This window comes from Aptenodytes forsteri, unplaced genomic scaffold (assembly GCF_000699145.1).
Source record: "Aptenodytes forsteri isolate BGI_AS27 unplaced genomic scaffold, ASM69914v1 Scaffold145, whole genome shotgun sequence".
Lineage (NCBI taxonomy): Eukaryota > Metazoa > Chordata > Aves > Sphenisciformes > Spheniscidae > Aptenodytes > Aptenodytes forsteri.
Window position 1 is genome coordinate 4,133,222 of NW_008795122.1, and position 12,146 is coordinate 4,145,367.

The 12,146-nt window shown below is 49.5% G+C and overlaps 1 protein-coding gene across 1 annotated transcript in view; it reads left to right on the forward strand.

The window, feature by feature from the left end:
* CAB39L (calcium binding protein 39 like) overlaps positions 1–6,203 on the forward strand; it is a 49,318-nt gene extending 43,115 nt beyond the window's left edge. Inside the window, exon 9 of the mRNA XM_009277148.2 lies at positions 4,317–6,203. Within this exon, the coding sequence (XP_009275423.1) occupies positions 4,317–4,496 (180 nt within the window). The 3' untranslated portion in view covers positions 4,497–6,203. The remainder of the gene's footprint in view (positions 1–4,316) is intronic.
* The last annotated feature ends 5,943 nt before the right edge of the window (positions 6,204–12,146 follow it).

Genomic DNA, 12,146 nt, shown 5'->3' on the forward strand with positions numbered 1-12,146 from the left:
TTTTCAGGGATTTATCTCCTCCTCTGTGACAATACAGAGTTCTGAATGTGGGGGGCTTTTTTAAAAGTAAAGCCTTGTGGTGGTCCTAATGCTGGGCTTTGTGAAGCTGATTAGTTGATACTGGCAGAATTGATTCTGTTTGCTTAGCCGAAGTATTGAATAGCATTTCAGGAATTTTCTGGTCCTTTAACATTCTCTCTTTACGAGTCCCTGTTGACACTGAGCAAGACTGGCAGTCAAGATGATCTGTGTTTGAATGTTCAGTTTGACAGTTTTGCAAGGGGAAGATTATAATCTATAACTAATCGAGCAGGAAGATAAACAGGATGTGATGTCTTCTATTAAACTAAGTTCTTTAATTATTTGCTCTGGTAATACCAGCTGTAGGACCAATATGAAACACTGGTATTTACTACAGCCTTGCAGTTCTGTTTTCAGACCAGATAGCTTTTACAAGAAGAATGATTTAGATTTCTTCATTTTGAGAGTCAGCCTTCAGTTATCTTTATAAGGAGGCCTAATATTCATTGAAGGAAGATGTTCAGCACTTCAAGGTCAGGCCGTAATCAGATTATTTCTGAAAATATGGGTCCTGTCAGTTTACTTGATCATTTTCTTCTCCTGGTCACAAAGAGAGAACTGAACTCCAAAATGAAAAACTTTTAATGAAGATCTGTAACGGTTACCTTCCTCACCCCTGGCCGTAGGCTTACGTACTGCTTTTCTCAAAGGAAGCTTGTCCAGACGATTTAGGGCTTAATCACGGTCCAAATCCTGGAAGTATCCAGCCTCCATCAGCATGGTGACCTGCTGTAGGTCAGCGCGTGGGGAGCTGCATCGTGGGGCTGCTCGAGCTGAGAGCATGAACTGCCGCAGTCTCAGCCAGAGCCAAACATTCATACCCACGAGATTTCAAGATTCATATTCCTTAGATAAGGCACAGACTGGAAGCTGTAAAGTACATTCAGTAGTGATTTACACCCCCAAACCCTTTATTTCTCATATGGGGAACCAATGCATCAATAGCAGCATACCAAAGTTATTTGCAAGGGAAGGGATATTGCTTTCAGATGCTGCAGGCAGTGACAGAACAGTCAGCTATCAACAGTCCATCAAGTGTAGTGAGAGCTGTGAACTGGCTGTCCGACCCACTGATAGATGTGTCCCTGGTAAGATCACAGAATCATAGAATCATAGAACAGTTTGGGTTGGAAGGGATCTCTAAAGGTCATCTAGTCCAACCCCCCTGCCGTGGGCAGGGACATCTTCAACTAGGTCAGGTTGCTCAGAGCCCCGTCCAACCTGACCTTGAAGGTTTCCAGGGATGGGGCATCCACCACCTCTCTGGGCAACCTATGCCAGTGTTTCACCACCCTCAGCATAAAAAATGTCTTCCTTATATCTAGTCTATATCTACCCCCCTTTAGTTTAAAGCCATTCCCCCTTGTCCTGTCGCAACAGGCCCTGCTAAAAAGTTTGCCACCATCTTTTTTATAAGCCCCCTTTAAGTACTGATAGGCTGCAATAAGGTCTCCCCAAAGCCAGGGAGAACAACCCCAAGAACAACCCTGAGAACAACCCCAAGAACAACCCCAAGAACAACCTGGAACAAATCCAGGCTGAACAACCCCAACTCTCTCAGCCTTTCCTTATAGGGGAGGTGTTCCATCCCCCTGATCATTTTCGTGGCCCTCTTCTGGACCTGCTCCAACAGGTCCATGTCTTTCTTATGCTGAGGGCTCCAGAGCTGGACACAGTACTCCAGGTGGGGTCTCACCAGAGCAGAGTAGAGGGGCAGAATCACCTCCCTCGACCTACTGGCCACGCTTCTCTGGATGCAGCCCAGGATACGATTGACGATGTTGCACTTGGAGTGCTTGGAGCATCTCGTGGGAAAGCTGTTATTTTAGAGTATCTATTAAAGCTCTATTTTAGAGATCTCTGAAGGGATCCTTGGGAGTTGGGGCTGTTGGTGCTACTGTTAATAAGTTTTAGATGGCAAGTAGGCATAAAAAGAAATTATTTGAGATTGTAGCTCAGGGAAATCAGAGAAAGGCAATGTGGAGGCCTGTGCAAAGATGGTGTGAATAACTGTAGGTACTATACTGTCACAGGGACCGCAGCCTGGCCACTAGATCAAGGAAACCTTTGTAAAAGACTTGGGGCCTGGGAGCGTTCACCCAGCATGGCAGAGGTTGCAGCTCTTTCCCCAGAGCAGAGGGAAAAGTACCTTGAAGCAGGGACTCTTAGGAGCGACCTGAGGAGGAGGGATCCAGAGGAGACAAAAGCATAGGCAGGGATTAGGGCTCTTATGGCATCAGGATGCCAGGGTTTAAGAGTAGATGCTTTGCCTCACCTTTATGGAATTAAAAAAATAGTCTTACCTCCCTGTCTGGGCAGAAGTACTTAGTGTGGTACTGTTGATGTGTGCCAAGCCCCATTCCTTCCCCACATTCCCCACGTGTGGCATTTTCCACACCACTCGTATAACATCCCCTAATTGGGATGTATGAAGCCGAACGATGTGTCCGGTCTGAATCCTGTCCCAGGCTTTACCAGGCATTGTTTCTGGGGGCAAGGGGCTGTAACGCAGCCCCCTAGGATGGTGTGTGCGTGTTCCTCATCACGTAACGTGTAACGCAGCCCCCTAGGACGGTGTGTGCGTGTTCCTCATCACGTAACGCGGCAGCTCCCTGCGCAGCTGCACGTGGCCCAGGTTTTCATGTGGGCACAATCTCAGCGGAGATAAATGAACCTGCAGAAGAGGCCCAGGTCTGGAGCCAGCGGCCCCAGGGCCGGTCAAGTGGTGGTGCCGCCTGCGCTCAGCCGGACAACATGCCATTCTGTACTGTCAGCAGATGTTTGTTTTCATTCGGGTTTGAACAGGCTTGGAGGGAAACTGGACATTTTCCAGTCCTGTCCATCCTTAATTTCTTCTCGTCGGGTAGAGAATAACTCGAGTTATTTATGTCGTTGCACAAGCGCTCGGGCGGTGTTTTGTTGACCAGCCATGGTAACCTCAGTGTGAGCCAGATGTGAGAGCTCCTCTCGGGGTGGCCAAGGGTGTGCTGTGCGTGTGTTCGCACCACCGGCCCCCTGCCCCGTCTGCCCCTCCTGACCGATGTCCGCAGAGCCCCCATCTCCGTGGCATCTTGAGGTCCCTGGGAAGAGCTTGTCACCGCTGGCCTTTACAACCAGCCTTAAGTTTCCTGTCGTCAGCCCACGTATAAGGCAGAGAAAATGTTAAAGAAACAGTGTCACAGCATAGGGGGTTGTGTTCAGAGCTGGAAAACTCTGCGGCTTTAGGCATTACAGGAGGAAAAATCACAGCACGGCTAGGTTTATCCTTAAAAACTGCTATCTGAGAAGACCAGTAAGCCCACAGCGCTGGGCTGGCTGTGCCAGGTGCGTATCTGTGTCTCACATCACCTCCCTGCATTGCCACCCTCCTCTGCTCGGCGAGGGCAGCAAAGGCACCAGGCGCACCATGGCGCTCCTGCTCCTGCTCCTGCTGCTGGAAATTTCCATGCTCCCATGAATGGATTAGGCAGAGGGAAGTGGAGCCTCTGACTTATTTTTCCAAACCAAAACAAAGTTGGCAAGTCTAAGTTTAGACCTGGTTTAGTATGGAAATGATATCAATACTGACACAAAGCTTTTCCATTCTCCTGATAATTAATTTCTGTGTATTTAAGTCTTGCATGTGGAAGAGGCTGAGAATTGATAGCTCGCTCTCAACAGCTGCGTTTACAGTCAAATGCTTTTATCAACAAAGAGCAAAATTAAAGGGAAGCGATATCACACACAGTTATAGCTTTACTTCAGTTTGCTGTTGAACCAACATGTTTGTAACTCCTCTCTCTCTGCCTTGGGACAAGGTGTGTAGCAGCAGAGTATCTGCCTGCCAGCCTTCAGGTGACTTGTTAGAAAATAACTTACGGGGATGTTGTGACTGATGTTCCTCTCCCTCTCCCCCCCTCCTTCTCTCTCTCTCTCTCTCTCTCTCTCTCTCTCTCTCTCTCTCTCTCTCTCTCTCTCTCTCTCTCTCTCTCTCTCTCTCTCTCTCTCTCTCTCTCTCTCTCTCTCTCTCTCTCTCTCTCTCTCTCTCTCTCTCTCTCTCTCTCTCTCTCTCTCTCTCTCTCTCTCTCTCTCTCTCTCTCTCTCTCTCTCTCTCTCTCTCTCTCTCTCTCTCTCTCTCTCTCTCTCTCTCTCTCTCTCTCTCTCTCTCTCTCTCTCTCTCTCTCTCTCTCTCTCTCTCTCTCTCTCTCTCTCTCTCTCTCTCTGTCTCCCTGTGCCTGGTTTTGTTTGCATGTTAGGTTTTTGTGGCCAGTCCAAACAAAACACAGCCTATTGTGGAGATCCTGTTGAAAAACCAACCTAAGCTAATTGAGTTTCTGAGCAATTTCCAGAAGGAGAGGACGGATGATGAACAATTCACTGATGAGAAGAACTACCTAATTAAGCAAATCCGAGACTTGAAAAAGCCAACGGCATGAAGAACTCCTCTCGTTTTCCACTGTAGGCATTAATCTCATTTGTTAAGTTCCTCTGTGTCCCTTAAACACCACAATAGTGCTTGAGAAGGCACAGCAAGTGCCTGGTTTTTATTTTGTCTTTGTTCCTAGATGTCAAGAGTATAGGGGTTTTACATGAAAACTAAAAAAACAAAAATCTAGAATAATATATTATTTTTAATCAAGACTATAATTATTTATGTCAGTTTAGAATCTCTCTGTAATAGAAGCTGCTTTGATGGATTTTCATTTGTGCTCAAGAAGAATGAACCTCTTTGCTTAACTTTATCAGCAAACTCAAGCTGTTGGTGAGTGCACAGAGTAGGTCTTCTGAGGACTGTAACGTTGTTCCTTTGCACCTGTAATTGTGACTTTGTTCTAGTGCTGCACACACACAAGACTGTGAAAGAGTACGTTCGTCTCTGGAGTTAGCTGCACTTACAGATCAGGTTCTTTAGTCAAAACAGCAGGAGATGAAAAAGCAGTAAAGGTCACGTTTTTGCTCTATTTTTGTGTTCTTTCATCTTTAAGTTTTCTTTTCCCCTAGATCAGAGGTTTTCTATTCAGTGCTAGGGAATGGATGAAGACATCAGCCAGATGAGCTGTTTCTGCCTGCCTCCCATTTTCCTGTACGTGGTCTACCTTATGCTAGAGCACAGGCTATTCCCACGAGCTCCCAAGCAGGCTGATGAGGAGCAGCCCCAGGTACACGGCACCCATGGACCCCCCAATGGGAAGAAGGCAAGAGCAACCCCCTCCGTCAAGGCCCATGCGGTATTGCTAATACAGTGATCCTGCAGCTACAAAAATCAGCAAGAAGCCTGTCCCCAGTTTCAGTGGGAATAATACTGGGTGGTGGCCAGAGCTATGTGGCTGAATCGTGCCAAGCGCTGAGCCCCAGCACCAGTGCGAGAGGAGGGTGCTCAGCGTCTTCCCATCCGGATTCAAATCCCGGTTGTGTGAGGCAGGGTTGAGCCGAGTTCAGCAAGGGGATGCTGAAATGGCCTCAGCCTGAACCGCTGAGTGGCCTGGGGTCCCCGAGCCTGCAGGTGCTCTCAAAGCTGAGAGCATTTACTGGATACCGAAATCAAGTGTGGGAGGCTGTTTAGCAGCTCCAGGCACCAGCGGCTACTTGCAGTCTGGCGTTGTCTATCCTTGTTCATACCGATGTGAATTCAGGTTCTGTGTTGAAGTTGTAGAAGGGGAAATTGTTGCACTGTTAATTTTTTAAGTTTAATAAGCTCTGTGGTCCAAACAGTGTTTCCCAGGTGTGTTTGAAGAGTTTTTGGGGTCTTTCGTTTTCTAGTGGGAAATGAAAATGTTACTCTGATGCTTTATTAGGAAGTGGAGTTTGAGAGCAGGGAGTGGAAATTTCTTGACTTTTTCTGGACAGCCTAAGTTCTGAGTTTTCCTATTTGTTGTAAGACAGTTATCTAGCTAAAACTCTAGCTAATGCTTCAGATAAAAAGGTGACACTGAATTGTAAAAACAGAACAAGACTTTTTTCTTCATAAAACTGTTGTATATTGGGGTGACTGATACTTTAATTTATGTGCTTTAGAAAAGGGATGAAACGGAACAGATTGCGGACTCATTTTTTTCAGATGTCAGATATACACAACAAATGTACATCTTAGTTGCCTGGAATTTAAAAAAATATTTACAAGCTATTAAAGGCATGATTACTGATCACCCTTTATTTCTATCTCTGTTTTTTTCCTCTTGCCTTTCTGGATAACCAAGCTCCGCGCAGTGCTAAATTCTTTCTCTCCTTTGCCAACCAGTTTCAGCAGATGGAGAGAGAGAGAGGGATGAGCACTTTCTTCAGAGCTAATGCACTCTGCAAGCATCACATCTGCAGCCCTGGCTGGCAGGGGGCCTGGCAACCCAGGCTGCAGTCCAGCTTAGCCTGACTGCAATCTTCACCCCCAGCCCCGTGGGCAGTGCTCACTGTCAGTGGTAGCGTGTGGGTCGATAAAGGACCGTCTCCAGAATCGCAGTCCTCAGAGCTAATCATTTAAGTCTGATCCTCTGAGATTTGGAGCCTGAAACCAAAGGGTGCTTGGCTGTGCTCTGAGCTCCTGGGGTGGGGCTGTCTCCAGGGCTGGGTTAACACAGAGACACGTGTCCGTTGCCTCAGCTTCTGGAGTCACATGAGAACACTGGGCTTCCAGCCCGCGTGTGGAAAAAGTGTCTAATGGTGTATCGCTGGGGAATGCCTGCCCTTGACAACGTGAGTGTAACCCATGCATGTGCCCTGCGCATCTGTGGAAATAAAGAGGGTGGTCAGCGCCGTGAGCTGCTTTTGTCTGCACAGTCTGGACGCAGAAGAGCAGCTGAAGACATCCAAACCTGGCTGTAATACGAGGAGTGAGGTCACACCCACACCCCGGTGTTTGCATAGGCAGAAATGTGGCAGGCCAACAAGGAACAGAGCCGTGGGCCCCATCCCTGCAAAGGCAGCCTTTTCCAGTGCGAGCAGCCAGCAGGCCACAGGGGTAAAAGTGGTGAGGAGGGCTTGTGAAAAAGGGGAGTGCGTGCATGTGTGTCTGCAAGAGCGGTCTTACAGTAAAATGACACGTGCCAGGCCCCTTGCAGCTTATCATACAAGAAGCTGATCCTGAAGTAAATATTGCCAACACACCTCAAAGTAATTGAGTCTTCCCAAAGCTCAACTTGCTTAGCTCTTCGAAAGAAGAAAAAGCAAAAGAAATGGTGAAGATGAAAATAAGCACCATAATAATATTTCACAGCAGGTGGGGACATGTCCCTAATTAAATGAAAATTAGGTCTTTTCTAGTGCGACTTTGAAATAATGATAGAACTTCCAATTGCCTTTGGTGCATTCAGTCAAGGTGGTTCTTCTGCCTAAGCGACTGCTCCCACCAGGAACTCACAATTTCTCAGAAAATAGTATCTGGGGGAGCTGTGTGATTGCAGGACACAGTTCATCAGAGTGAGGACAGGGAAGAAGATTCTAGTCTGGAAAGAGAAAGAAATCGGAGGACGCTTGGGCAGCAGCCCCTCCATTCCAATCCCCACCCAGCATTTGGGAGGTTTGGATCGTACGAATGAATCTCTGCCAAGGTGCGACGTATGATCCTGCACATAAAACCTCATTTGATGCAGCAGAGTGCCAGGAATCTGAACCGTAAGCTTCTGTCCTGGGATTTGGGCAGCTTGTGCTACTAAGAGAAATCTGATTAGAAGCAGCAACAGCCTCCCCTGTCTGTAATGGCAAGTACGCCAGCAGGTGTGAACCTGGGGAGAGGATGCAGGACACTGGCCTTCAAGAAACATGGGCGTTAAGACCGCTTGAGCCTTTTAATCTGCATGCTCCGGGGACAAGATCAGATGGGGAGGAAAGAATGACTTGGACCTTATAATCTAATGATAAAAGCACTCGCATCAGGGAGCGGAGATCTGGATCCCATTTGTTCTCTAGTGTGTGCTTTGCTCTTGTCTATGAAATTGGAGCAGGGCTAAGAGAACCCAGTCCTCTTTCCAAAGGGTGCAGCGATGTTTGGTCAGTAGAGAGGCTTTTTCTTGGGGCCAACAAATGCTTCATTTTTCTGTCTGAAGTAGAAGCACTTCAACATTTGGGCTGGAAGCACCTTCCTGTGGAACATCTTACGCCTGGCGGTGAAGGCCATTAGGAGGCAGAGAGGATATGGGTTTTGGTCTCTGTGACGTGAAAGGGAATTGTACCTAGCTCTCCCCCTTCTTGACTAAGCACTCTGGCATAAAAATATAGATTTGCATGGCCTTCCACCAGTTTTGGTCTTGCTTTTTGGCACCTGCCACTTTCCTTGTGTGGAGCTCAACGCTGTGTTTGCCTTGAGCACCACTCACTGGACTTGTACGCACTGCCTGCAGCTGAACAGCATCAAGCAGCTGAGGACTATATAGACCATAAGGATTCGCTGCATTTACTGCCAAGCAGTGATCTGAAAGCCCGTTTCATAGCTGTTACGCTGATGAACGTAAAGTGGCCAGTTGCTTTCCTGTCAGAGCAGATAGCTGGCAGAAATTCTGCTGATCTGCAGCACTCCTGGGGTCTGAGCAGGAGACACCCAGCACTCACTGATGCCTAGTGACGAATGCAGGCTCCTAAGGGCCTTCACTGCTGGAGCCTAAGTCCTGGAGCTGCTGGTTTATATCAGTTTTTGGCGCAAATGCAGGCCCAGTCTCAGGAACTGACACGTTCCCCTTTCCAGCCAGCACCTTAACAGAGAGCTCAGTCAGTCTTTCTACCTGTTCAGAGCAAATCCAGGGCTCCTCTCCCAGTGAACGACAAGCCCAGTGAGCTACGGAGTTACTCACTCAGGCCCACTGCACGTGTATTCCATACACACGCACCAAGTGGAGCAGCACAAGCTGTTAATACTGGGCATGACGTGTCCCAGAGCCTCTGGTGGGAGGCCCAACCCCATAGCGAGAGAGGCAATCCCGCTGGTGAGAGCTGCTGTGGCCTGGGGAAGAGAAGGAGCTAAAGTCCCTGCCACCCCAGCCCATGCTGAAGGGGAGCCTTGCCTCTAGCAAAGGCTGGAATCCCTCAGCCTGTGGTGCATGAGGCCACAAGGCAGCAGCAATCCAAGCCAGCTCTGAGCACGGTTGGTGCTGGGCAGGCAACGCGGGACAAGGCTAAGGGAAAACCCAGGACAAGGTTGGCAGTTTTGGCCGTGTGGTTCAGCTGTAAGCCAAGCATCTCACAGGGCTGTGACTTGGCCCGGCTACCCCGAGAGCCCCAGGGAGAGGCAGGCGGTGAGCCCAGCCCTCCTGACTCATGGTCCTGCACCACAGTGCCTGCCTCGTGCTGGCCCCTCTTTCCAGGAATGTGAAAGGAGGAAAAACAATCAAACAAGCAACCCCTTTCCTATGGCATCGGTTGTGAGTGGCTTTGCAAAAACCACAGTAAAAACAACCTTTTCCACTTCAGGCTGTGTCACAGCATGAGTGGCAGGAGCATGGGAAAAGCCTGTGCCCAGGGTGCAGCGCCAGCTCGGCTCTGGCCAAGCCATGGTCATGCCCAGCTGTGCCGCAGCAGGGAGGGGGCTCCCCCCACAACACCCACACCTGTCTGGCTTAGTATTTACTGGGGTACTGGGGACGGGGACAGGGAGTGTCCCAGCACATGCTGTGAGGCAGCATTCCGCCTTGCATCATGCAGCTGAACACTGTAATTCACCATTGCTACAAGAGCCCCATGGCTGTTCTTCATCACCGAATGGCACTGGCAACAACTGGGAGGGCTTTGCTACTGAGCCTTAGCCCCAGGAAAGCATGGCACTGCCCTGGCCATCTGTGAGACTTTGGATACCCGCTGCAGTGCAGCACGTGAGGTATGGCTCAGGTATGTGTCCCATGCCACCTCAACCTCCTCCCTCCCTTCATGTGCCTGTTTTGCTTCTTGCTAGTGCTGCTTGTAGGGGCTGTGAGCCTCTCCCCCATGTGCAGATTTGGGAATGAAGCCCCATTGTCCCATGGCCAAATGTGTAACCTACTTCTTTTAACTGCCACGCCGTGCCAGCAGGCACCTCCAGCATGTTGAGGTTTTACAAGTAGTTGGGCAACAAGCACCTGACCACCAAGGTGACAGGCACAAACAAAAAGTCCTTTGGCTGCATGACAGGCACCAGCCCAGCCACGGCACCATAGCCCAGCTCCTCGTAGTTAAAGAAACAAAAAAACGCCCAACTCCCCAATGCAGCTCTCCTGGGGAGAGCTACCAGCCTGGTAATAAATGGACTTATTTCTTCTGAGGGTACAGAGAAGACAAGAACATGTCTTTGGGCCCATGAAAGTGCCTTGCTCAACTCTTATGAATAGAGGCCCTTTATTTCCAAATTGCTGGGTACGTTACCTCTACTGACGCATGGCTTTGGCAATGCCCTTCAGTTCACTTGTAGAACAGCTGGCTTGACAAGGGTTTGGAGCGGATTTAAAAATACCCTTGTCAAAGCAGAGCCCGTTGCATCTGTTCAGAGCTTTGTGCAAACATGCAATCAGGGCTAGCTTTTCAGCAGGCGGCACACCCAGGCACAGCCCTGCCCCGGCGGCTAGCAGGGAGCAAACAAACCTGTCATTTGCTCAGGCAGATGGTCAGATGCCCAACGGGCTCTGTGTGCGTAGGACAAGCAGGAGCCTGCAGGGAGCAGGTCTCATGAACTCCTGTGGGGGAAGCGGAGAAAGGCACCTCCTCCCCATTTTAAAGCTGGGTGTGGGGGAAAAATGATATTCACAGACGGACTCGCCTTGCGCCCCAAGGAGTGTCAAGGGCAGAGCCACAATTAGCTCATGGGACAGAGCAGGTTCTCGCTATGGGCTGACAGCAATAGCTCATGCTTCCTGTCAAAGGCTCAAAGGAAGGAGGCACCGGGGACAGGCCTACTGGCAGGCAAGAAAGCAGTATCTCCCAGGGGATGGCAGGCATTGCTGAGGGGAGAGAGGCATGTGTTCATTCCAACAAAAGACCCAGCTCTCCTGCTAATACCACTTCTAGCCATTCAGATGGGCTCCTCTCCTTCTGCCATTTTTTGCTTTTGCTAGATAAATCTGTCTCACTCCACGATGGTAATGAAAGACCAGCAGCAGCTGAACATACTGGCATTCATACTATTTTAAATACATCTTTCAGGTATTTCTGAAAGGACATTGGGGGGGAGGGGGGCGGAATGTGTCTATGCTGGCATTTGTATGGCATGTCCCTAAGGCCTGGCTTCAGCTAAAGTTATTGTTCAAATGCTTCATGGTTTCCTCAGGCTTCTTCAACCCCTTATTTTTCCTCCAAGTTAGAAATTTCGCTGCCCTGGGGGAAAATTTACTGGCAAAGCAGTGAGGTGACCTCACCAGAGCCAAAGTAAAGAGAGCTGAGCAATGAAGGCGAAGGAGGAGGAAAAAATGCAGGCAGACTGCAAAGGCTTCGGTTTTGTTAATATACCTCTATAGTTCAGTGATTAACATGTTGCAGAAGTACCATCTACATTCAAGCTGGAACAGACGCCATCCCTTCAGCAGTGGTGGGAATGCACAGTGGTCCTGTAGCTTCAGGAGGACCACCCAGTGCTGAGGCAGAGCCTGGCTCCTCAGAAAAACAAAGTGGAAAGTTTCAGGTACAAAGAGATGATACTTGGAGTGCAGAAGATAAATGTCACACTGCGAAATACTCCAGGGAAAAGCCATGCTCAGCGCTTTCCTCCGCATGTCTGTTCCTAGCCCAAACACGGTTAAGCCTGTGCTGTTGCCAGTCAAGCAATGCCCTTTACCTACATGACAGTCACGCCAGCCTCCTTTTTTGCTCTTCCTACTGACGAGTTTTGAGCCGTCTCAAGCGTTCCAGCATTTGAGCCGTCTCAAGCGTTCCAGCATTCACAGCGAGCACCAGCACACCTTTGTCTTTTGCCGTCCGCGGCAGGAGGATTATCTGGGTGCCTGCTGCGATATTGACGGTGAAACACATCCCTGCTGTGGCAGACGTACAGCCACTCGCTCACTCGCTCCCCCCCCCGCCCCCCGCCCCGGCCCAGGGGCAGAGAAGCCGCAGGCGAAAGCGGGAGCCCGGCACCCGAGCGCGGTCCCTCCCCGGGGAGCCCCGCCGGCGCCCATTTCCCTGCTACCGGCGCCCCCTCCCCT